This window comes from Amphiura filiformis, chromosome 7, assembly GCF_039555335.1.
Source record: "Amphiura filiformis chromosome 7, Afil_fr2py, whole genome shotgun sequence".
NCBI lineage: Eukaryota > Metazoa > Echinodermata > Ophiuroidea > Amphilepidida > Amphiuridae > Amphiura > Amphiura filiformis.
In genome coordinates this window covers 7446195-7472588 of record NC_092634.1, presented here as the reverse complement: position 1 = coordinate 7472588, position 26394 = coordinate 7446195, and the positions used below count along the sequence as shown (strand labels likewise).

The following is a 26394-nucleotide window of genomic DNA, read 5'->3' as shown; positions in this document are numbered from 1 at the left end:
TAATAGCTTTATTGTAATTTACATCTATCGAAAGATTGTGATATCAAACCTGTCAGTTTTTTATTAAAAAGATAAGTAACGACACGAACTTGAATAATCTATTTCACAATAAACGAATTTTTCATTTTGACAGTGGCTCACACGCATTAAATGCTCCAATTAGACATGAAAGTCTTACTACATCTCCACTTCTATTTCAATTTCAAGGTAATCTCAATCCTAATTTTGCACATCGTATCTTTGCATCATGTCTACCAAAGGACTTGAGTTCTCTAACGAAACAAATACATCTTGTAAGGCTCACAACACCATTGATCTTAGTAATGCATCAGATTCTGAACTATCTCTCTATCATGTATACGTACAGCAACACGAATGGACTTTTGTTCAGCTGGTTTCCTCTCTTCTTGTGTTCATCGGATTGCTTACCAATTCATCGTTCATTTGGACAGTTATACGTGTACCTTCATTACACACATCAACGTATATGATTCTTTCCATTATATCGTGTTCCGATCTTATAATATTGTTATCGACGATTATTAATTATCTTCTTATTAACGGCAACTTGCAAAAGTTCGCTGATGTTTTCACCATTATATATCAAGTAGCTTATGCATTTTGTTATGTATCGTCTTCTGCGTTAGTAGTTTTCGTTTCATCTGAGCGATATCTTGCGATTTGTCATCCGCTAAAGCATTATATATTGAAGGGAATAAAAAGAACATTTAAACTGATTACGGTCATACTTGCTATCAGTTTGGGACTTGCATGTACAGTAATACCTTTTCATATCCACTCATCAAACTATTGGTGTATAATATGGCCAAAGACATCGGAGTACCATGATTACCCAAACCGAATTCTGATACCAAATTTTCACCCTTCAATTTATCGATATTATGTCATCTTTCACACGGTTTTTGCTATTGAGTATGCCGTCATTTTCATGACTGTATTCTTTATGTATGTAAGTATCCTGATGTCGTTGAAATCGCGTCAACTTAACACAGATATACAGATGACATCGAGTTTTAAATCACAAATTAGACAAGTGTCTGTTATGGTTATTACAAGTGGTTCTGTTTACTTATTGCTAACGTCGGTGCTTATTACATACTTGGTGTTGCAGACTTTGCCATACTTTGACATCGACACAGGTGGTAGCTTGATTGTCTTTGAAACGCTTACTACATTTGCTATTATTATAAATGCTTCTATCAACCCGCTCATTTATATATGTATGAATGGTACATATAACAATGCATTCAAAAACCTCTGCATCAAATGCTTCTTCTGCAGAAATGACAGATCTCGCAATGAAAAGAAACATGCATCGTGTATGGATAATATCTAATATGAGTAGGATAACAAATAAAATGAGCACTATAAATACCGAACAAAATAATGAATGAAAAAATGATTCGTTGACGTTTAAGGGATCTGGAACTGAAGGTGATGATCCGTCTCCCAGTTTTTTCGATTAAATCATTTATTGCTTAAAAAGTAAAAATCGCCGTTTATGAATAAGAGTATCATATGAAAATTTTGACCTTTTGTATTGAAGATATAGATTTCCTCCATTTAGGTTCTTTTGGGGGAAAGGTATATCTTCAATATGAAAAGGTCAACATGTTCAATTGATCATCCTGATCATCGGCTTTTCATCCCAGCTACATACACTTTAAGTACATACAATTTGCCATCAAATGTGTGTAATATTGTGAATTTCAAAAATCAAAAGTAGTTGATATCAAAATGACATTCCTCACATTCAGAATTCAATGTCTGATGTACGCTCAGGTCCCACAAAAATACTGTGAAACTGTGAAAACGTTGCTATCCGATACCTTAAACGACACTGCTATAGTAAACAATAGGTTAAGATATTATTCTGCAGTGGTCACAAAACAACTGGGAGAAGTGAAAACTCCTGGAGCTAACACATATATTGATAAAATGAATGATGATTTGTACGCAAAGACATATAGAAGGGACAAGGCTGACAAGTGTTAAACTGAAAGGAGAAAGCTTATAAACTGCAACCAAATTATCACAATCACCACCATGAATATGAGGACCATATGCAGAGAAAAACTGTTGCCCTACTTAATGGCATACAAAATAGACATCCTGGGATACAGGATCATCGCATATTCCACAAAAATAGTCAGATATGAGGACATCCTTGGCCTCGTATTTTGTTTTGGTATCCCATTCGCCTTTTCGAAGCATGTCGTACACGATAGGAGGGCAATATTCAATATGGGTAAAACCCACCATATTCTATAGCCTTTACACTCGACAATTTCGGCGCCCGGGAATTTTGAATATCGCGTGTTGAGAGACGACTGTTTTATTCGTTTTTTTGGTTACTATGAGTTTATTTTAATTAAAACCATGTGATTCGTGCTTGATAATCATTTTTCTTAATAAGACACAATGTTGTGATTGCTGGAGACTTCCTTTAAACATTATAATTATATTAAAGGGAAATAACAGAACATTGAAACTTATCGCTGGGGTATTTGCCTTCAATTTAGCACTGACCTGTTTTCATTACCAGTGCTCATTTATTCATCAACTCCTTGGTGATTTATTTTTGAATGACCCTAGTACATCGATCAAAGGCACTGGCTTTTTATTGGGCAGCAATATCAAACCTGTCAGGTTTCTTTTAGGAAAGTGGATAAGTAACTGCACGAACTTTATTAACGTATTAACGTATTTTACAATTACCCGAATGGATTGTTATTGTCATCGTACACTTTACAAATCATTTTCATTTGGCATACAATCATGATGTGTTCCAATCAGACAGAAGTCTTACGACTCCGCTTGTTATCAAAGCGCTATAACTAAGGCACTGGATATATATAGGTGTATTTTGTCAACTTGGTGCTATAGAACCAAATTAGATGTTATGCACAATGTACATCTGGCTCGTTATTGGGTTGCAATATTAAACCTGTCAGGTGTTTTTAAAGTGGATAAGTAACAGCACGAACTGCATGATTAATTGGTAGTTATATTTTACGATTACACCAATGGATTGTTAATTGTCTTCGTACACCTCACATTCATTAGGTGCTCCAATCAGACACAATCCGCCTATCAACGCGCTATATCATGATAAACAACTATGATACTGGATACAGATGCATTTTTTCAACTTGGTGCATAAAACAAGTTAGTCTCAATCATTGCACAACGTAACGGTACATCATGTCAATCAATTTACTCGAGTCCTCTAACGAAACAAACACATCTTGTACGTTTGATAACACCATTGATCTTAGTAATGCATCAGATTCAGAACTATCTCGTTATGTACTAAATGTACAGCAGCAAAACGGATTGACTTTTTTTGTTCGGCTTGTATTCGGAGTTGTTTTCTCTATTCTTGTGTTCATCGGGTTGCTCACCAATTCATCGTTCATTTGGACAGTGATACGTGTACCTTCATTACACACATCAACGTATATGATTCTTTCCTGCCTATCGGTTTCCGATCTTATGACATTGCTCACGAGCATGGTCAATTACCTAATATATTATCTTATTAACGTTGATTGGCCAAAAATATCGGATTTACTCAGCATTATTAGTACAATAGTTTACACATTTTGTTTTCTGTCATCTACTGCGTTAGTTGTTTTCGTTTCATCTGAGCGGTATCTTGCGATATGTCACCCGCTTAAGCATTACATATTAAAGGGAACAAAAAGAACATTGAAACTGATTACTGTCATACTTACTATCAGTTTGGTACTTTCGTGTTTAGTAATACCTATTAACATCTATTCATCAACTTTTTTGTGTATAATATGGCCAGAAAACGCCGAGTATCAAGAATACCCAAACCATATTTTGATACCTAGTTTTCATCCTTCAATATATCTCTATTATGGCATCCTTGAAATGTTCTTTGCTAGTGTGTATGTTATCATTGTCATGGCTGTATTCTGTATGTATGTAAGTATCCTAGTGTCTTTGAAATCGCGTCAACTTAACACAGATTTGCCGATGTCAACGGGTTTTAAATCACAAATTAGACAAATGTCAGTTATGGTTATTACAAATGGTTCTGTATACCTGTTGTTGACATCTGTGCTTGTTGTATACTTTGTGCTGCGAACTTTGCCGTACTTTGACATCGACGCAGGTGGTAGCTTGATTGTCTTTCAAACTCTATCTGCGTTTACTGTTATTATAAATGCTTCGATCAACCCACTCCTGTATGTGTGTACTAATGCAACATATAGAAATGCATTCAAAGATCTTTGGATGAAATGCTGTTCCTGCAGAAATGACAGATCTCCAGATAAAGAGTTAACTGCATTGAGTGTGAATGTAATATGAGTAGGCTAACAAAATAGAAGATGAAAACACCATCTACTATATTTTATGACAATTTCGTACGGTCGAGGGCTTGTGCCTTGGCATTTCTTAGAGCGAGTATCGGTGGTGTTACGTTACTAATAACGTTTGAAAAGAAGACTGGATACAATATGCAACTGTTAATTACTATGCTTGCTAAAATTTATTACATCTCCAGGGAGTGATGTAAAGAGTCATCGGTACCTAACCAGGTACCGATAGTTCTATAGGACCAAATTCAATATGATGCCTAAGTCAAGTCCGCAAAGCATAACATAGTAAATATTGAACAATTCAAGCCTGGAAATGTAATACCAGTATTTGATACAGTACAGCTCACAAGCTCATTCAGCGTATTTATAGAGAATTTTGAGTACGTCATGTACGACAGTCCTTGTATGTATACCGAAACTCTTGATGTCCATAGTGAGACACCCCGGGGAGACACCGTTACCGCACATAGCTGTACCATCTAACATTACCGAACATCTGCAATGACCCCGAGGTCACACTTGCAAAGCGCGGAGAATGTATAAATATTGTGGCGTGAGCTTCAGCAGTGTGGTCACGGTGGCGAACAGGTAGCTTCTGTTTTGATAACTCTTGAGACTGAGAGGAGTTTTGAATTTCCTGCGAGCATCAAACGCATCATGAAGAGGCTGATACTTCCGGTAACTTTATCCTCGTGTGTTTATAGTGCAATATCGCACCAATATCCTTCGATTGAAAAGGTTATACGGTAGATACCCGTTACGGCTAGTGTTTACAGTGGACAAGTTTCAGGATAATTATTGACCAGATAGAATTTATATGACAATGTACCGTACATCTGCTTCCACTATAAACACGCTGTATGACTGCTGTATTGGGTCCGTGGACAGGATTCCAAATGAACTGCCATGATATACATGTAATTCCTATATCAAGAACGAATCAGTCAATTTTAAAAATCTTGTTTGGTTCAGTAATCAAGAACGAAGCAGTCAATTTTCAAAAGTGTATAAAAGCTGTTTCATTGTACATTTGCCTCAATTATCTTGTTTGGTGCAGGAGTTTAAATTCTACAAAATACAATTTCCGATGGTACAGGACTTTGTATATGACCATCTATGATCATCTATAATAAATTACTGATTTTAGCGAATTGGTAAGGCTAAAAACTTTTACTGTTTATATTATTTCGGAAAACGTTAAGTTAATTAGTTGCAAAAGCACTGAAAGCTCCCTGCGAGCTAAATAGTTACAATACACTACAATACAATTATCTGTCTGAGAATTACAGCCTGTAGTCTGGTATCCGGTCACTAAATTAACATTTATGCCTCAGGCATATGTCAACATATCCTTTTGGAGATCCAAACAAGGCAAACATTGAACATCTTATTTACATATTAAATAATGAACTATTGTACCACACATTGTGAGCTTTTTGTAATGGCCGTTATCTTATTCACCGAATGATGACAATGATATTGACCTATCTATTCATGAGTGATGATTCAATGTTTATTGTAGGCCTACTGCTCATATATTTTTTGTGTAGTCCTACAAGGGTTGGGTGGGTAAATATAGTCCTACAGTCAGTATAATCTTGCAGTGCAGTGGGGTTATTTTACTGTGTCCTACGGGGAGAAGATTTAATAGTAGTCTTTTTAGTCACTGTTATATGTGGAACTTTGTTATAAAGAAATGAACTTGAACAAAATTTGTTTTTTGTCTTAAGCAGAAGGTGTTTATTTTCATCAGTATGAAAACCAGTTTTAAAAAGTTTCTTTTTGTATTATGGCCTGCTTCAATCCAGCTTAACCTAATTGTAAGTTATTAGTTTTTGGTGGGAAAATAAATAGCTCTTTATTGGGATGCGATATTTATTTATTTTATTTGGACAGTGGCTGGCACACATTCATTGTAGGTGTTCCAATCAGACAGGAGGAGGCATGTGTTCTCGAAGTGCCATCTAAACCAATGTATGCTTAAGGTAGCTGTGTGCTCTCAGATACGCATGTAGTAAAAGTGCCATAACTTTGTAATTATTCACGCAAGACATGTAAAAGTATACATTTTTATAAAGGCAAGACATCAATGAATTTCAATATAAGTACAGTTTTGGTGTAAAAACAACAATTATGAAGAAAATCACAAAAAAGTTAATTTTTGGCAATTTTTGTTCGGTACATCATAACAAAAAACACACTTTCCAAAAATTTTTGTTTTGCTTTTTTCTTAATCTTGAGGTACCATTCCAAAAACGGTCTTTTTTTATTTTTTTGGTATTGGCCTTATTTTTGGAGATATTGACCATATAAGGCATCAAAATGAACTTTTTAAAATTCACAACCGCCTATTTGCACAAAATGATGCCTAAAATTGGAAATAGACCAAAATATAAAAAAATGAGAAAACCGTTTCTTAAGATAATCAAGCTTTTTATGATGAGCATAATTGCTTACCTATAGATGCTGTATTTATTGAGTTATCGTGTACCTAAATCGTCATTTTACCCAGAAAATGAACATTGAAATAAAGGCCGTTGAAGTTTAAAGTGGTCACATTTTGCACTTTGATCGAAGCTTACAGGAGAATGCGACATTTCTCGTTTTTCCACCTTACATTACGTAAACATCGGGTAAATCCACAGCCCCTTGAGAAGTTTGGGCGAAATCTATTCATATCTTGATGTTTAAATCGGTGGGAAAGAACTTGAAAAAAATCAGCTAAAACGGAGCCATTTGACCGCTAGGTTTTTGTGAAATCAGTGCTTCCGTGGTGTTTCCATAAGATGCGCCACGCATGCGATACGTTGTTGCGCGCGTGTACCCTGCTGGTACAACAAAGATTTTCTTTCCTTTTAAATTTCAAACACGAGTAGAATAGTGAACAAAACCCTTAAAATATTGCAGATGGAGTTTATAAATCTGGATTTTCATTTCTTGTATTTATAAAAAACATAACAAAGTACAAACATATAAAAAAAAACTCAATTTCATGAAAGAAACAATGTCTAGAGTACACAGCCGCGTTAAGTTTTATTCAAGAAATACACATTTTAGAGACTGGCAAGAAACCAGTTTACAAATACCGGAAGTTTCAGATTCCAGATTAGGCCCTATATATTAAATAAATAAATGGTAGCTTGAATACTACCTTGCGCGAGCCATATCGCTTTAAAGACCAACAATTATAACAACGTTAAGTATCTCATTAATAAAAAAATCCCTTAAAGGGACGAGGCAGCGACAAAGTTCATCATTTGGCTATATGGGGAACAAATAGAGTAATCTTTGTTGCACGAAACCACTTAAGTGTGAAGTTTTGTGTGACATCATCATTGTAGTAATATCCTCGGCTCGCACCAAACACGCACCCCCACACCCCACTCCGCATCCACATCTACACACACCCCACCAACAAAGGCGTGGACCGTTGACACATCCCGACAAACATTGACTTACACGTAGGCCTACTAATAGGCCTATTCTTTACTGTTAAAAACCTGTGCGACGTCCCCCTCATCGTGTGGCTCAATTATGTATAGAGTTCCGAAATCAGACAAGACCTGATTGTAAGTCATTTTATTCATTAGTTTTGGGTGGGCAAAGTAAATAGCTTTTTCGATCAAAGGTACTAATTCTTTATTGGGTGGCGATATTAAACCTGTCATATTTCTTTTATGAAAAAAGTTGATGTCCAAAAGTACCCGCACGAACTGTATTAACTCGGTAATTATAATTAAAAATTACACGAAACGATTTTCAAATGTCATTGGACACCTTACAAAAAAAATTTCACTTGGGTAGTTAGCTCGCGCACAATAATATTATCAGGTGTGGCAATCACTCAATCAAACAGAAGTAGTACTTGCTTCTAAGCAAGTAAAAAATATGACACTAGATATAGCTTGGTAATCATGGTAATATATATTGTCATTTTTGAGGCAACTTGCTGCATAACATTTTAATCTCTATCTTTGCTCAACGTGTCTGTGCATCATGCCAACTAATGTACTCGGGAATGTACTTGAGTTCTCCAACGAAACAAATACATCTTGTACGGTTCACAATACCATTGATCTTAGTAATGCATCAGATTCTGAAATATCACGTTATGTACAACATGTACAGCAACACGAATGGACTTTTGTTAAGTTTGTTTCCTCTATTATGGTGTTCATCGGATTGCTTACCAATTCATCGTTCATTTGGACAGTGAGCCGCGTGCCATCCCTGCACACATCAACGTATATTCTTCTTTCCTGTATATCGTGTTCTGATCTTATGATACTGCTCATGACAGTTATCATCGATTTGGTGACTTTTCTTTTTGACGTCGACAGGCAGCAAGACATCTTTCATATTATCGCCGCTGTAGGTAACGTTGTTTTCGCTTTATGTTTTCTGTCGTCTACTGCATTAGTTGTTTTAGTTTCATCTGAGCGGTATCTTGCGATTTGTCACCCGCTAAAGCATTACCTATTAAAGGGAACAAAGAGAACATTTAATCTGATTACAGTAATATTCGCAATCAGTTTGGGACTTTCGTGTTCAGTAATACCTTTACACATCTACTCATCAACCTCTTGGTGTATACTATGGCCAGAAAACTATCAAGATTATCCATCTGAAATGTTGATACCGATTTTTCATCCTTCAATTTATCTCTATTACTCTATCCTTCACACGGTTTTTGCTATTGCGTATGCTATTATTCTCATAACTGTCTTCTTTATGTATGTAAGTATCCTGGTGTCTCTGAAATTGCGTCAACGTAACACAGATTTACAGATGACATCGAGTTATAAAACACAAATTAGACAAGTGTCTGTTATGGTTATCACAAATGGTTCTGTACACCTATTGCTGACGTCCGTGCTTGTTCTATACTTTGTGCTGCAGGCCTTGCGTGTTGACATCAGCGCAGGTGATAGCTTGATTATCTATGAAATTCTTACTACGTTTACTATTATTATAAATGCTTCAATTAATCCTCTCCTTTATGTATGCACTAATGGAACATATAGACACGCGTTCAACAACTTCTGGAAGAAATGGTGTTTCTGTAAATTTGGCCGATCATTCGACATAGGGATAACGGCATCGAGCATGGATAATGTATAATTACCAGTATGGAAGAGAATGTACATACCTAAAATGAATTTAACATAGAGGCGAATCGCTATTCAACATTCTGACAAACTCATAACGATTATGGTTGCACAACATAGTTACTAATTTGCACCTAGGAACTCACTTTATTGTCATCGTTGCATGACTTGTTACTGATTGCCCTGATTCGAAGATGTGTAAAATGGTATCGTTGAGGGCTTAAATAGAAAATGTCATACAGATGATGTTGTCCGGAAACTATTATTAAACACCACACAGTGTCGACGTCCTATACGATAAATATAAATTTAATACTCTGTTGGTGAGCGACGGGCGAGTGGTATTTCACCGAACGCAAGAAAAGGAGTTCTATCTGATTGGCTAGCAATCGATCGCTTATGTCGCTCAGTAGTCAACTACAAACTCAAAATGGAGCAATGTATTCAATTCGATTGAAATCGATTATTCTATTATTGACGTAGATAAAGAGAGTGATAGTGTGTCAATAATGTACATTGTATTGCAGCTGGGTTTTACATGCATCCTTTATATTATTATTTTCTCAAAGAGTTGAATATTATCACAATTTTTACAGTGGATTTCAAATTTTTTACATCAAAATTGCAGTTAAACATATCCACAGCAAAATACCGGTCCTCACTAATTAGTTAATTTAATTTCCAGTTAGAAAATTTAAACGAAACCTGTGATTTACTTGACAACAAATAAAATTTTCTGGCAATATAAATATCATATGGGATACTGATATGGTAGGCCGCAACAGCCACAACGTGGAGCTGCTATGCGTAGCTGACTTTTTGCTCCGTGGACACGAAGATATAGGGACGATGACGGTGTGCACCAGTCGCACTTTGAGGAATGTACCTTACATCATTCTCGTTCTTAACGGATGGATATTGGCGCACAACAAACAATCGTGGATAAATTTACTATGGCATTGCTTGAAATGGTACATATAACAGAGTGCTTTTCAGTTATGATCTAGGTATCCAGCACAGGTCTTTCAACACTTGGCGGAAAATCTGATTGCGGTAAATTTGATTCAATATACAAATCACAAATATATATTTAAAAAGTGGTCTTTCCGCGTTTAAGTAAACATTAACCGGAATTCGTCAGCACTACAAACAGACCAATAATGTCAATTGCCGCACTCAAATAACTGGATCGAAATCCTTTGTGTATAACACCAACTATAATTTAACAGACAAGCGATAAAATTATTCCCGGAAGGCGAGCAGGTACTAAAAGAAAAAAGGTTCCAAGGCCTTTTTTACAGCAATTTACAGCTTTAAAAGTTTAAAATATCCCTACCTACCCACCTACCTTAATTTTCTTTTTATGTTAGGCTAATCAAACATTTTTAGGCCTAATGGCAACCGATATCGATTTGATGGAAACCGATTTGAAACTGGCACCATATTCGTATTTCCCATAATGCATTGCGGTGACTCCGAATATGCTAAACAGCTAAATCATTTGTTGCGGAGTCGGAAATTTGGAATAGCAAAAAGTGACATTTCCGCCTAGCTAAACAGATTTTCTCACAATAAACATTGGTGCATTGTGGGTAGAACTGGTCGGACGTGTTTTGAGATCACTGCGTCTACCGAGCTTAAAAATACCATCTTTTTGAGCTAATTTCCCCACAAAATCAAGGTTTAAATACCATCATAAACCTTTGAACTGCACGTTGGTTGCTTTTGGACACGATTTTATCAGTGGATTGTGGAAATATTGGACGATTTTCATCCATCAGAAATCGTCACCATCTTGCCTGGATACCTACACATGGAGTGCGTGACATCCGCCATGAAGATGGAGTAGAGATTTAGCAGTGGACGGGTGCATGGTTTGAGTACAGTGGTTTGTGTGGGGTGACCTGTTACCTTAATCTTTGTTGCATTTATGTGTAATTATGGCATCGTTTACAGTGAGTATCGTAACCGTTTTTATCATCTGTTGGAGTATGTTTCGACCATTGTCGTGTATGCCATCGCCACGCCCATGTGACAACAAGCGGGGCACTGCCAGTGAAAGCGCTGAGATTGCATACAAGAGAGATAGTAGTGGTTCATTAATACCAGAGTTCAAGTTTAAATATTTGCCTACTCAATGTCTCAAAGCAAAAAAACTTGCAACATATACTAGTAAAACAAACAAGTGTGCTTTATTGTATGTTTGTATTCTTGTAATTGTTCAGGCCCATGATTGCCAACCGAACCCGGGGCCAACACCCAGTAATAATGTGAATGTTAATGGTTCAAATTCAAGTGCCTCAAACGTGTTGTCGGATTCCCAATTTCCTTGTCACTTGTGTCACAAAGCATGCCTGTGGGGCGAGCGCTCGATATGCTGTGACCACTGTGATGGGTGGTACCACGTTCAATGTCTGGGAATGAACACAACTAGTTTTGACGTGTTTGCAGAGAACAGTAAGATTACGTGGATATGTTGGCATTGCAACATGCCAAATTTCTCCAGTAGCCTTTTTGACCTAGGTTCTATCAACCTATCAAATAGTTTCAGCACACTAGACACAATTGAAGATGAAGATCTACAATGTAATATTAATAATATCACATCCCCAATTGCTACATCCTCACCACAACAAAACCAAAGAAATCAAAACAAAGGACGCATACAGATAGAGGACTATGATAAAACTGGAACTAGAAAGTCCAAACAAAGAAAACAAACCCAAAGCACTAAAAGCCGTCCAATAAAGACAATGGTCATCAATTTCCAGAGCATACGTGGTAAAGTAGCCGAATTCGCAGTATGCCTGGAAACGCATGATCCAGATGTGGTTATTGGTACGGAAACTTGGTTTGATAGTAATACCCAAAGTAGTGAACTGTTTCCGTCAAACTACTCTGTCATCAGGAAAGACAGAGACCCAAATTTCAAAGGTAAAGCATACGGTGGTGTGTTGATTGCTTTCAAAAATGACATCATCGGAGTGCGCAGAGATGATTTGGACTCTGAATGTGAGATTCTCTGGGCACAGTTTGAAATTGTTGGTGCCAAACCGGTCATCATTGGGGTGTTTTATAGACCACCAACCTCAGATTTGGCTTACCTGAGCAAGTTACGTGAATCCCTTGAAATGGTCAACAAAACTCACCACAGTAATGTGTGGTTAGCAGGTGATTTTAATTTGGGTGACATAAACTGGCCAACCCAGACTGTCAACCCAGGGGCACCAAAACCAGCCCTTTGTAAGGAATTGATTAACTTGGCCAACGATTTTGGTTTGGAACAGTTGGTGGATAGGCCAACAAGAAAGCGTAGAATTCTTGACCTCTTTTTTACAACGAATCCTACTTTGGTTGTTAAATCAACAACAGTGCCGGGGATTAGTGATCACGATGGAATTCCATCAATTGTCATTGATACCTGGGTCAAGAAAGCAAAGAAGCAACCCAGAAAGGTGTTCATTTATCGGAGAGCAAACACTGAAGGTCTGATGTCAGACGCGCAGAAGATAAGTGATGACTTTGCTCGTAAAGATCTTACTGCGGTGGATGCTAATGACCTTTGGGGTGAGTTCAAAGATAGAGTTCTTGCATCCATTGAACAAAATGTCCCTCCAAAATGATAAGTAAACAAAACACATCGCCATGGATATCGCATAAAATAAAGCGCTACCATAGGCGTAAACAGAGAGCTTATAACACAGCAGTAAAGACAAACACACAGGAGGACTGGAATAAGTATTATGACCTAAGAAAACATGTAAAGAAAGAAACAAGGAAGTCGTACAGGAAATACATACGGGAGAAATGTTTAGAATCCACAAAACAGCTTTATAGCCTTGTCAAGTCGCTGAATAATGACAATACAGGAATTGCAGCTTTGAAAGATCCCGCTACAGGTCGTCTAGTTTCTGATAGTAAGCAAAAAGCTGAGCTCCTGAACCTCCAGTTTAAATCTCAGTTTACTGATGAGGATCTGAGTCAGCTGCCTGAAATGCCCGTCAGCGAGATTCCATCCATGCCTGACTTTGTGATTCGTGAGGAGGGTGTTATTAAGTTACTAGCAGAACTAAATCCAAACAAGGCAAACGGCCCGGACGAAATTCCTGCCAAATACCTCAAGATAACTGCAAACCAAATTGGACTTGCACTTAAGACTGTGTTCCAACTTTCATATGACAGTGGGGTGGTTCCCAATGATTGGTTAATTTCAAATATCTCGCCCATCTTCAAGAAGGGAGATAGGTCAAGTCCATCAAATTACAGGTCTGTTAATCTCACCGCAGTCTGTAGCAAGATATTTGAACACATCATGAAATCTAACATAATGCATCACCTTGACAAACATAACATCTTATGCCCAAATCAGCATGGATTCCGTAAGAATCATTCATGCGAAACCCAGCTCATAAATACCATTCATGACTTAGCCACGCATCTTGACCAAAAACATCAGGTCGATGTAGTCATAATGGATTTTGAAAAAGCCTTTGACAAGGTGCCACACCAGCGTTTGCTAATGAAAATGGAAAGTTATGGCATACGGGGGGAAGACATTAAACTGGTCTAGAGCATTTTTGACACAAAGAAAACAACGTGTGGTAATTGACGGGCTGAACTCTGAGTGGGTGGATGTGAAATCCAGTGTTCCCCAGGGAACAGTAACCGGTCCATTGGATTTCCTTATTTTTATAAATGACCTGCCTCAAAATGTAACATCAAGTATAAAACTCTTTGCAGATGATTGCATCGTATACAGAAAGATCTCCGGTCCAGAGGATGCTGGTATGTTACAGAAAGATTTAGATGCTCTCTCTACATGGCAAACAAAATGGCAGATGAAATTCAATGCCAAAAAATGCTTTGTGTTGAAAATGACACATGCTCGCAACATATCAAACTACAAATATTCCCTAAACAACACAATTCTGGCTGAGACAAATGAGTATCCTTACTTAGGAGTTCAACTTACATCAAAATTAACCTGGAACTCACACATCAATGGTATGGTATCAAAGGCAAATAGAACTCTGGGGTTCATAAAAAGAAACTTGTATTCCTGCTCAAAAGAAATTAAGAACCTGGCATATAAATCTCTAGTACGACCACGTCTAGAGTATTGTGGGTCAGTCTGGGATACACACACTAAAGAACTCACACAAAAGATAGAAGCAGTGCAGAACAGAAGTGCAAGATTTGTATGTAGCGACTACGGAAGGCTGAGTAGCGTAACATCCATGAAACAAAGCCTAGACTGGGACCTGTTAGAAACTCGCAGGAAAGCTACAAGAGTCACCATCTACCACCAAGCGCTAACAGGTCACCTCGCCATTCCACTGGAAAACATCGTGCACCCAGTCCGACGCTCATCCAGACACAGCAAATTTATCCAATTTCAAACATCAAAGAACTGCCTAAAGTACTCATTTATACCACGTACCACTGTCGACTGGAATAATTTACCTTCAACTATAACATCAAATCCGGACAAGAAAAAGTTTAAAGAAACAGCTCTACAGTATTACACAAGAAAAGCAACCAACAACTAAGAACAGCAGCCTAGCACCAACTGCTTGTTTGACCCCTTTCAGGGGCGTTAGGCAGTATCCAACCAGAACCAGAACCAGAACCAGAAATATACCGTGAGTGCTTAGCGCTGTGATGGACAACATTTGTATAATATGAATCTTCATATGGCTGAATTAGACGAAGCTACATGTAATTATTGCTATTAGTAAACACTAAAGAACACTTACTGTCAATGTTCGATATTAAGATTTCTACGTGTGCTACTTGTTAATTTTTGTTTTTATTTGTATTTGTACATCATATCGGACAGGGTACTTGAGTTCATTAAGAAATATTTATATATATTGTACTTTACACAACACCGCTGACCATAGTAACACATCAATACTAGTTAAATATTTACAGTAAAATGACTGGACTTTCGGCGAGACCTTTGCCCGTTGTTTTAACTTTGCCTGCACTGATCGGATTGCTCGCCAATTCATACGCACCTCATCGTATTTCTACTGATTGCCGAATTCGCAAGGTCTTTGCTCGAGAAGATAAAGGGCCTGTGCATTAATTATAACCCTGCTAAAAACATCCGTGCCCGCTCCCCTTTCACATATCAAATAGAACCTAATTGCAAACCTGTATGGTCTAGATAAATAATACGAGCGAAAATATAGTTTGACTAATTTTTCGTAGCGAAACATTCGAGCGGCAAGAACCGAAGGTGGCAGCGGAAAACCGCGACACATGACCTAATGAACACACGCAGAAGCCTTTAAGGTCAAAATATAATCTGACATTTTTGTGGAAGTTTTCCTGTTGCGTCAGACGTCACGTCTTCCGTTCTTCGCGGTGATTCTCCGTTATCTATTATGACATTAGATTCATTCCGCTCAAATGGTCAGCTTTGTTTGGGCTATGTTTGACGTCTTCTGCAACGGAAGACGCTACGGCAACTTTAGCTGCTGCGGCAGACGCTACGGAAATTAGCCGCTACGTCTGTTAAAACGCTCGTAAGACGTCCGACTATATTTTCACCTTTACCTTTTTAGAGCATTTTATTTTCGATTCCCCGTGAACGTGTACTAAAACTTTTCGACTTTTTGGCTCTCCAATTCAATTTTCCTCTCCCCGCTCATAGTTGGCGCACAGCCTGTGAACCATGTGATAAGTTAGTGTTATATTTAATCAAAATCAAAATCGATATTATGTATACGTTATGGCTATTTTAGTATTTTTTATTTGGACAGTAAACAGACTCAAATTTGCAATAGATTAACAGATAATTGCATTATTACCTATTTAAAGAGTAATTCACACTAGCAACGTCTCCATTCAATGTTCAAACGCTTCAAATGCGTTGCTGAACGAAATGGATGTCACAGCAATTATACACCAGTATGTTGATGCTCGCACGACTACTGTTCTCCTCCTGTTGACCTTCCTTATGATTGTGTTGTGGAGCCGACGCCCAACCAATATCCCTCCGGGGCCATGGGCCCCATGGCCCGTTTTGGGTGCCCTTCCCAATTTGATCTTTACAGCATGGTGGACTGGAAACACCAAAGCACATCAGCTTCTATCATATCTTGCAGGGCAGTACGGTAATGTGTATAGCATGTATGTAGGAAACCGTTTGGTCGTAGTCCTCAATACACACGACGCTATTCGAGAAGCTTTCCGCAACCCGGATATAGCAGCCAGACCAGAAAATTCTGTCGCGAAGAAATTAAAGAATGGACACGGTAAGTGAGTAAGGCTAATATACACATTTTTGTGTTTTAGCTATTTTCAGAATTCAAATGAATTTGTTAGTTTATTTCCGACATCAAATCAATTTCTTAGTTATTCACGCTATCTGTGTCCAGGTGGTTCTTTTGCAAGTTACATTCATTTTATAATCTTTAATTATAAAATGTGACACTTAGGATGCAGTAATTTAGAGTTAATTAATGATAGCATTGCCATTTTAAATCAATGGGTTAGGTAAAGGGGGAATCCTCTAGTGCGATGTGCGCAGACAGATGTTTTAATCCATAAAAAATGGTTTTTAATCCATATCAATCCCATTTTATTTCAAGATTCAGAATCTTTATTATAATAAGTAAAATTCATTAGCGTCCATTGTGTCGGAGATACATTTTTTTGTTTGGTGTTGGATGGGCGTGCAAAATGCACCTTTATGTACGTCCGATACGGGAGCGATAACTTTAACGAGATGTTCAGAGATCCACTGAGGACCAACAATCTGTTTTTTTTTCTACGTTGCTTTAAACTTGTTGCTAATTCGGGAGAATAAATACTTCACACTATAGGCTATATTTTATGACTTTGAAGTTAATACTCTATTCCAATAGTTTTCTGAATCTACAGAGTTCAAACCTAAGCCTACTATAGCTCAAAAGTTCAATCCATCGGGGTCGGGGAGGCAGTAGTTGGACATTGAAGCCCACAATAGGTATCTAAATTATATTAAAATTCACTAAAGTAAGCCTATATTGGGTTTCGATAGTGGTCAATTATCTCTAACGCCTCGGGGCTTTTTGGCGACGGAAGGAAAAGAAGGAAGGAATAAAGAGAGAAAACAAAGAAAGAAGTTGTTTGCTCTCAGCGATTGTGTCATCACACCACGTTGGATGAACGCACGAACAGCAGATATGTGATGTGATCAAGCAAAATCAGTCGGAACTCAAAAATATTGATTTTGAGATATATATAGCCAAACAAAGATAACATTTCCTTTTGTTTCCTTATGTTTTTGAAACTCTTTAATTGCTCATATCTTTCGAACTAGCTGTTCAATTGCAATGCAGTTAGCAGCCTGGACAACCGATTCTTTAGAAATGCTTAGTCGCGCTGAAAGTCGATCGATACATGTTCAAATCAGCACAATTCAGAGATACACCTTTTTGCTATGAAATTGATTTTCTCGGTCAAATATAAAGCAATATTTTTTTTTCTTCAGTAATGTCAGTTAAAAACTTGGTGCTTGGATATACATTTTTTTTACAAATCCTGGTGTTAAAATTAAGCATCAAATTGTGTCTTTTAGTGTGATATTTTTGATTTTTATAGGCCTCAGTTCGCACGCGAGCTTTTTACGGAATTCATTTTTAGCGTCTCAAACTAATATAGTTTGCTAAAGAAAGATATTTCCCACCTCTGTAAAGCACATCGTGTGGGTCTATATATTATAGTTTTGTTAGAATTTCCGTTTTTATTTTACCCTTTTTTCCCTTCATACTCCGAAAATGTCTAACTCATTACTTTTATCTCGAGAGCAACCAACAGAAATAGTCGATATTTCCTTTGTTGTTTATCCAGGTCAATTTTCCATTGAAAGCAAATTGCCCGACCAGCGATTTGGTAGCCCAAATCCCCAATTGAGTGTTCTGGTTAAACATGATCAGTAGGAGCGCTATAGGCCTGGGAATTTCTTTGCTATATTGAAGTTCTAGCAACACTGTAGCCATGCCGGTATTCCTATTAAACCCAGGGATATCGATCCACAATGCTAGTATTAGCCTTAGATTTCACTCGTTGATTTTGAAAAATGGTCAGCCGGCAGTTAAAATAGTGAAATGAAAACGCAAATTCTGACAAAACTATGATATATCGCTCACGGTGATGTGCGTTAGAAAGTTGGGAAAAATCCTTTATTAGCGAACTATCTTACTTTGAAAAGCTAAAAGGTTGATCCAAAAAAAGGCTCGCGGACAGAGTTTAAGCCTATCAAAATCGAAAATCTTACACTAAATGACTAAATTTCACGCTAAAGTTTAACACTAGAATTTGAAAAAAAATACAGTATCAAGCACTACAATTTTTCCTGACATTTACTGAAAAAATGAAAATGATTGCTTTTCATTTGGCCGAGAAAATTAATTTTACATCGAAAAGGTGTAACTAAAAATTTAGCTCATTTCAACACCAAATTCGATCGTTTGTATTGCCTCATTAAATGACTGAGTGAGCCTTGCCAAACAAAAGAATCGGTTGTGCAGGCTGCTAACTGAATGGGGTTTGCTGCAAAATCCAGCTTTGTAAATGCTTCTTACAATCAAACTAAAAATTTAATATTTCCGAGTTCCGACTGATTTTGCTTGATCGCGTCACATATATCAAGTAGTATTTTGTAGTACCTGGGCGTATTAGGGCTAATGGACGTTTTCCCCGTAAAGAATTGCGCTAAATTGTAATAAGCTCTTATTAATTTACCGGTAAATTAACGTCACAATTTACGCTAATTAACATAAATTAAATAAAATATGAAAATACGTTCCTATAGCAAATTCATTTACTAAGAGTAAAGTCTATTGCAAGTGCTATTATACGACAAGTGCTATCATAACCTAAAATTAGCATCTTATAAAAGATAAATTTTAAAAAAAATGACAAACTAGTGTTTTGTTATCACTTTGTAAATCTAAATTGCAGCGATTATTTTGGTACTGAAATTGATAAGTAAGTCATTTATAAACTTCACATGTTGGTTTTGTATGCTGATTATTATTACAGGTACAGTAAACATGCATCTCCCGGTTGTTGTTTTTGTCACTAAAATAACGACACAAGATATGAAAAAATCCGAAGTCCATTTGGCCTTTCATTTTGCACAAAATATAAAGTTTGCTTTATCTCAGAAATAGGGCGGTCGCCATGGGGGTGTAGGGGTGCGACACCCCCTGGCGATCTCAAAACACAAAGGGAAAAAGAGGGGGAAGAGAGGAGGGGGAACGGAGGGGGAAGGGAGAGAGAGAAAGATGGAGAGGGGAGAGGTGCAAGATTAGTGAGAGTATGGGATCCCAGCAAACACAAAAACGTTTTAAAAACGTTTTAAATAAGTTATATTTTGGCTTTTGGTTTAGGTAAAAACAATTTAATAACATTAAAATGTCGGGTTATATAAAGGTCATGAACCCGCCATTTAAACATTTTCTGTAAAACATTTTGTGTTTGCTGGGCAGAAGATTATCAAAAAATGTTTTTTAACGTTATGAAAACGTTTTATACCCTTAATATAACCAGACGTTTAAACGTTTTCTGAAACCCCTTTATAATCTTTTGCGAATAATGTCGAAAACGTTTTGTGTTTGCTGGGATGTGTCTCTCACATGAGAGAGGGATAAAAACTACAATAAGTTCGTAATATAGCCCCTATTGGACCGGTTGGCCCGGTAGGCCTATATTGGGTCGGCTGGCCCGGTATATTGGGCCTACAATGATGTTGGCCAGGCGCGTTGAGGTGATGCAACTGACAAAGAACTAATGATTTTGCAACATCGACAAAATACATGAAATATGTTCGCATCCCATCACCTCTCCGCACCGCGGCCTTCATCAGCATAGGCGTAGATCCCAGGGGGATGGGGGATAAATCCTCCAATATTTTGCTAGGGGGATGGTCCATACAATCATCCCCCAATGTTGATGCCTGTATGTAGGTTTCTGAACTAACCTCAATCAAGCAGACACAAAGAATTGCTGTTTAAGTAGGTGTATACTAAATCAAAAAATGCTGCTCCAAGGTATCATGTACCGTGTAAAATGTATTTCTCCATTTGAAAGTATTGCTGAACTAACTATAATTTCTTCTTAATTTTGTAAGGCATTGTTATGGGAACTGGTGCTCCATGGTATCAGCAACGCAAGTTTACAGCTGTAACTTTCAGTAACTTTGGCATAGGCAAATCTTCCTTCCAAGATCAGATAGCTGAGGAAGTTAAGACCATGGCTGCCGAATTCAACAAGTTTGAAGAAAAGCCGTTTGATCCCATGATGCTCTTGACTAATGCCACATCTAACGTGATCTGTGCGGTGATTTTTGGAAAACGTTTCGATTACTCTGACGCTGTGTTTCATCGATTGCTTTGGCGTGCGAAAAGACAGGTATTCGTATGAGAAATTATTAGCATGATTAAAGGGCAGGTCTATAACAACAACATCATATCATTGGCAAGCTAATATTATGAGGACAATGAAAATGACTCCTTTTTTGAGAAAATAAGACGTTTAAAATTGATATTCCGCAAAAACCAACTTAAGCGGTGAGTTCCTTCGAACGAGACAGATTTGGCCTAGAAAACCGAAATGAGATGTGCCCGCTGTGAGAAAAGGGACTATAAACGCTTTCAATGGACAGAACGTATACTGTTGCTGTTCACAGAAAAAAATTCCAAATTAAGTATTACAAATTTCATGGTTTTAAACATATGGATAAAATCAGCCACTTCTTTTTTATATATTAGACAATTGTGATATTACAATTCATATGTATATCAATATCATGAAAAATATTAGGCCTAAAAATAAATACATAATTTGAGCTTAGAATTTCATCTGAGACTAGCATATCGACCGTGTTAGTCCACAAACTCATGTATCCTCGAAAGTGCAGCCTTATGTATCGCCTCTACTCTTATTACGCCTTGGTTGCTTCGCACACTGTACAGCGTGAACAACCCCCTCTTCGTAGTTTGTGTTACAAAAAAAGAGCTACGGACTTTTTACTTGATAGTTAGGTAAAAATAGTCATTTCCTTTCATATTTAGCAGAAAATTTGGTGAAAATCGCATTTTTGTAGAATTTTTAACCGGAAATCAATTTTGCCTATACATTATGTACATAGCCAGAATTTCCCAAATTTGCATGGGCGCCCTCACATTATGACGTCATAGCGATATTATGTGGGGAATGTTTGTACTTATTTTGGTATCACCTGATAGAGGAGACCCATAGCTATACATTAGTACGAAATGTAACGGTATATGACGTTTATAATTGAAAATTAAGGGGGTCGCAACAACCCCCTCTTCGTAGTTTGTGTTACAAAAAAAAAAAGAGCTACGGACTTTTTACTTGTTAGTTAGGTGAAAATAGTCATTTCCTTTTATATTTAGCAGAAAATTTGGTGAAAATCGCATTTTTGTAGAATTTTTAACCGGAAATTAATTTTGCCTATACATTTTGTACATAGCCAGAAGTTCCCAAATTTGCATGGGCGCCCTCACATTATGACGTCATAGCGACATTATGTGGGGAATGTTTGTACTTATTTTGGTATCACCTGATAGAGGAGACCCATAGCTATACATTAGTACGAAATATAACGGTATATGACGTTTATAATTGAAAATTAAGGGGGTCGCAACAACCCCCTCTTACAAAAAATGGCTCAGTAGTTCTAGGGTTAATTCTTTTGCAGGTTTTGATTTCTGTTCATAATACATATATTTTGTATGAGGAAGGTAGGCGAGATTTTCTACAAACATGACATCATATCCCCAAACATAGTATTGGTGGTCTTTGCCAGCCAAAGGGGGTGGGGCAGGAGTCAGATCCCTAAATAAGTTTCCGACCTCTCAACTGAAGCCCCACCCTCTAAATATTGTTTTTATTTGTTTTCACATCCTTCTAAACCCTAATTAACGATTTCAATCATCCCCAATGAAATTGATTAAGGACCGTACTATTCCCAAAGAATTTTCCCCACGATTAACACCAACTAAAGTTCGTAATATCTAGCAATGAACATGATGGATGGAGTTTTTTATTCAACACAGAAAACTTGTTCGTATCTTATAGTACTGGAAATTTCAACGGATTGTTGCATTTTATTACTCGACTGTATAATAATAATATTAATATAGTGCCATTTCTTATTATGTGTGTTATTCAATTTAGGTTGAAAAGATTGGCTCCGGTCTTTTTCAAGTCTTTATCCCTGCCTTTGAATACCTCCAATCCACCATCGATGACGAATTGCTGCAGATAAATAGCGAACAAAAAGAGTTTATTGGCGGTATTATATCCGATCACAAGAATACATTTGATCCGGATAATTTGCGTGATTATGTAGACGTGTATCTTAATGAAATCCAGCGAAGTCAGGGCTCACCAAAATCTTCTGAACTGAATGATCATAATCTTGTTGCGACTTTGGTGCAATTATTTGTTGCTGGAACTGAAACCACTTCGACAACAATGAGATGGATTCTGTTGTATCTCATTGCAAATCCTGATATCCAGTTGCGAGTTCAAAACGAAATTGACCATGTCGTTGGCCGAAACCGTCTACCGCGGCTTGCGGATAAAAGTCAGATGCCTTATACGCAAGCTACAATACACGATGTACAGCGAATATCCAGCGTCCCTATAATGGGTTTACCACATATGGCGTCACGTGATACCACTGTAAAGGATATACGATTCCGCAAGGATCGATTGTTGTGCCCAATATATTCAAAGTTGATCACGATCCAGTTGCATGGAACCAGCCATGGGAATTAAAGCCAGAGAGGTTTATTGACGAAAATGGGACCTTTTGTCTGTCAGAAAACGTGATGCCATTCAGTGTGGGTAAGTTTGTAAGCGTCAGGAATAACAACATTGACATAATCGAGCAAAATGTGTCCTTTGTCGCGTGACAAATATGTTTCATTCCAGTAGTATATTAGGCTGGACATGAAAAGAGGTTTCTCCCTCTGGACTTTCGTACACGGCAGAATAGCTCGATGGAAAACCAAACGGACTTTGGTAATATGAGCTAAAACAATATAATATTGCAAATTGTCCTCAATTCAGTAGTAATTGTCTCAGTAAGGTAATCTTAGAACAGGTCAGCGGGATTAAGACTGTCCAAACTAAAAGATTTCCTGGTATACAAATATACGCCTGTTGTCATATTTACCCCTTCCCCTTACTGTATCTTACAGCATTGCGGACATGGCATGACATTGTGACAAGCAGCTAGATCAGACAGAAAACCGCCAAGTGGCCAAACTAACCATACACTCTATGTGTCATTTCCACTGCAGGTCGCCGTTCCTGTATTGGTGAAAATTTGGCCAAAATGGAATTGTTCATCTTTGTTTCGCATCTGTTGCACCAATTCACCTTCAAGAAACCTAAAGATGAGACTCTCTCACTGGAGGGCATTATGGGTGGATCCTATGTCCCATCTGATTACAAGGTGCAGGCTATCAGGAGAATCTGAGCTTGATTATGTCGCAGTTGACTTCTCTAAGACGTAGGATTCGTCGGTCCGATGTAACTAATACCAGCATAGGTCTAACTAACTTCATTAAAAAAAGCTAAATAGGTTTGAATATGTATATTTCACTAACTGATATCACTTCATTTATATACAGTTTAGAAGTGTAAAGAAACTTTAAAATGATACAGGTTAAGTTGACCAAAAGACGCTGCTGACAACCGGAAAACACGACCTCTGACACCGATGGACACCCGCTTGCAAATGCGTCGGACTATAATATTGTAACATTTAAGGTTAATAAAAATTCCTTTAAAAAAGGAATGGGGCGCCCAATGTGAGCTGGACGGGATATGGTGAATTCCATGGTGATTAGATTTGGTATTATAATGATTTTTTAGGGAAGAGTAGAAGATGATCAAATACGAAAGAAATGCTTCATGGAATGAAGCTTTCGTGTCAATTTGCGATTATGTGGGGTGGGAGTTCTGTTTTGGGGGCCTATTGTAGTGAGGATATTGCTTTGGATATTGAATATTGTTGAATTTCGTTATGCAGGGCCTAGGGTATATGATGGATAGTATAGAAGACACAAATAAGTAAGCTTCCCCCCTAGTCATTTATACACGCATTCTTGTCACACGACGAATTTCAAGAAAGTCATGTAAACGTAATTTCGTTTTTCACCCGACCTCCGTCCAGAAACAATCCTGAAATGTTGAAAACCTGGGGTCGGCGCACTCATGCCAGTTTATCCTAAGGTATACTCTGTGTCTTTTGTAGCCAACCCTGTGGCTAAGAGAGGCTAGGAAATACTTAAACTAATACAAAAAAATCATACCCTCCTTTCGTATCAAACAATTCCAAGAAATTGACAGGCCTGTTAAATCAAGGGTAAGATCGATCCTAATTCTTCATGAAACGGGCACAGCCCATTTTTATGATATTAATTATGCTAAAAATTAATTAATAAATAACAAAATTACGTCATAATTATGACTTTAAGTCGGCCATAGAACTCTATTTTAAACGGACAAAATAGCCATTGCGGTTTCTTTCAATTTACCTTGCTAGCAACCCTTCTCAGCAGTTAGGCATATTACAATAAATATTATTTCATTCAGCATTTTGGGTAAACACTAACAAAATGATGTAGGCCTAAATCGTACATTATTGCTTTAAACTGCCCGACACCGACCCGAGTGAACAACGGTGAACCACGAGTCAAAAGTCGCCTAATTGGGCTACCATATCGCGGGGTTGGCAACTCTGGTTGCAAATACACTTCTGACCTTCAACACAGTCATGTCTTCCGAATTTATTCCTTTCTCTGCTGACCAGAATTCGGGCCAGAATTGAACTTCGCTAATTAATGTTTTTTTATCACAGATAGTCACCACAAAGTTAGGTCACAATGAGTTAGCAGTCAAGCACATAAACCAATTAGTGATTTCATGATTGGTCAGTAGTTGTTTTGTTTGGTTTAAGGATTAGCTGTACAAAGGTCACTATGGACCACAATGGCCTCATTCCAGTGGCATATTATCAATAACCTCAATTAAACAATCATAGTGCAAAATTTGACCTTAAGTTGCAGAGTATGAGTTTTTGTATTCACATTTTCAAAGGTCATTCAATGAATGCACAAATGTATTGGGGTTAAAGAACTGTGCCCTGATAGATGAGCATGTTGTAGATTCTTCACACTGTAAACAACTAGTTCACGTGCAAACATGTTCAAAACATACATAATTAGAATGGCCAAATGTCACCGTCTAACGGGTTCTAAGAGGCGGTAAACTGGTTTAAACCATACCTGACCATACAAAGGTCGCGGATTATTTGGTGTTTTTACAAATCCATTAATTTTGTCTTTTAAACAAAGAATATACGCACACCATTTTATCCTGTGCATAACAGAAAACAATAATAAAATAAAATCCAAGCATATTGTGGTTTTATTTCTGAGCAAGGGCATAATTTTAGCAAAATAATTGCGGAGTAAATCTAGTAAGAGTGAAATTAGAAGCTTTTCACAAAGTCAAGCCTATAGGTGCGCCCTCCGTAGAGGGCGCCCCAAAAAGGTTAATCTGAAAAATCAGACGTCGCGTTTTTCATTCTCTGCAGTGATTCTACGTTGCTCATTGCGATATTCGATTCTCTCCACTCATTTGAGATCAGCTTTGTTGGGGTTGTGTTTCATATTTAGAGAATAAACAATAGGTATTTTTGTTTTTACTATCCTCTACCGTGTGATAGACGACAGGCAAGTTAAATATTTTGAGTAGTGCGCCGGTATCCACTATACGATAAAAATATTGGCCCTACCTATCGTCTATCATAGGTAGAGAATAGTAAAAACAAAAATTCCGATCGCTTATTTTCATTCTTAGTCAGTTAA

The 26394-nt window shown here is 37.5% G+C and overlaps 1 protein-coding gene across 1 annotated transcript; it reads left to right on the top strand.

Moving 5' to 3' along the window:
- The first annotated feature begins 16619 nt into the window (after positions 1–16619).
- On the top strand, positions 16620–23996 carry LOC140157598 (cytochrome P450 2J4-like). Its single transcript, XM_072180838.1, has 4 exons — positions 16620–16746; positions 20610–20818; positions 22685–23183; positions 23818–23996. The coding sequence occupies exons 1-4, from the start codon at positions 16620–16622 to the stop codon at positions 23994–23996; spliced, it is 1014 nt and encodes a 337-aa protein (XP_072036939.1).
- Positions 23997–26394: the final 2398 nt, after the last annotated feature.

What these genes read in the sequence shown, in the direction of transcription:
- LOC140157598 (XM_072180838.1), top strand. Translation starts at nt 16,620, where the DNA reads ATGTATGTAGGAAACCGTTTGGTCGTAGTCCTCAATACACACGACGCT. An exon ending in CATCTAACGTGATCTGTGCG is followed by an intron (nt 20,819 to 22,684) that starts GTGATTTTTGGA and finishes TATTCAATTTAG; the next exon opens with GTTGAAAAGATTGGCTCCGG. An exon ending in TTTACCACATATGGCGTCAC is followed by an intron (nt 23,184 to 23,817) that starts GTGATACCACTG and finishes TTTCCACTGCAG; the next exon opens with GTCGCCGTTCCTGTATTGGT.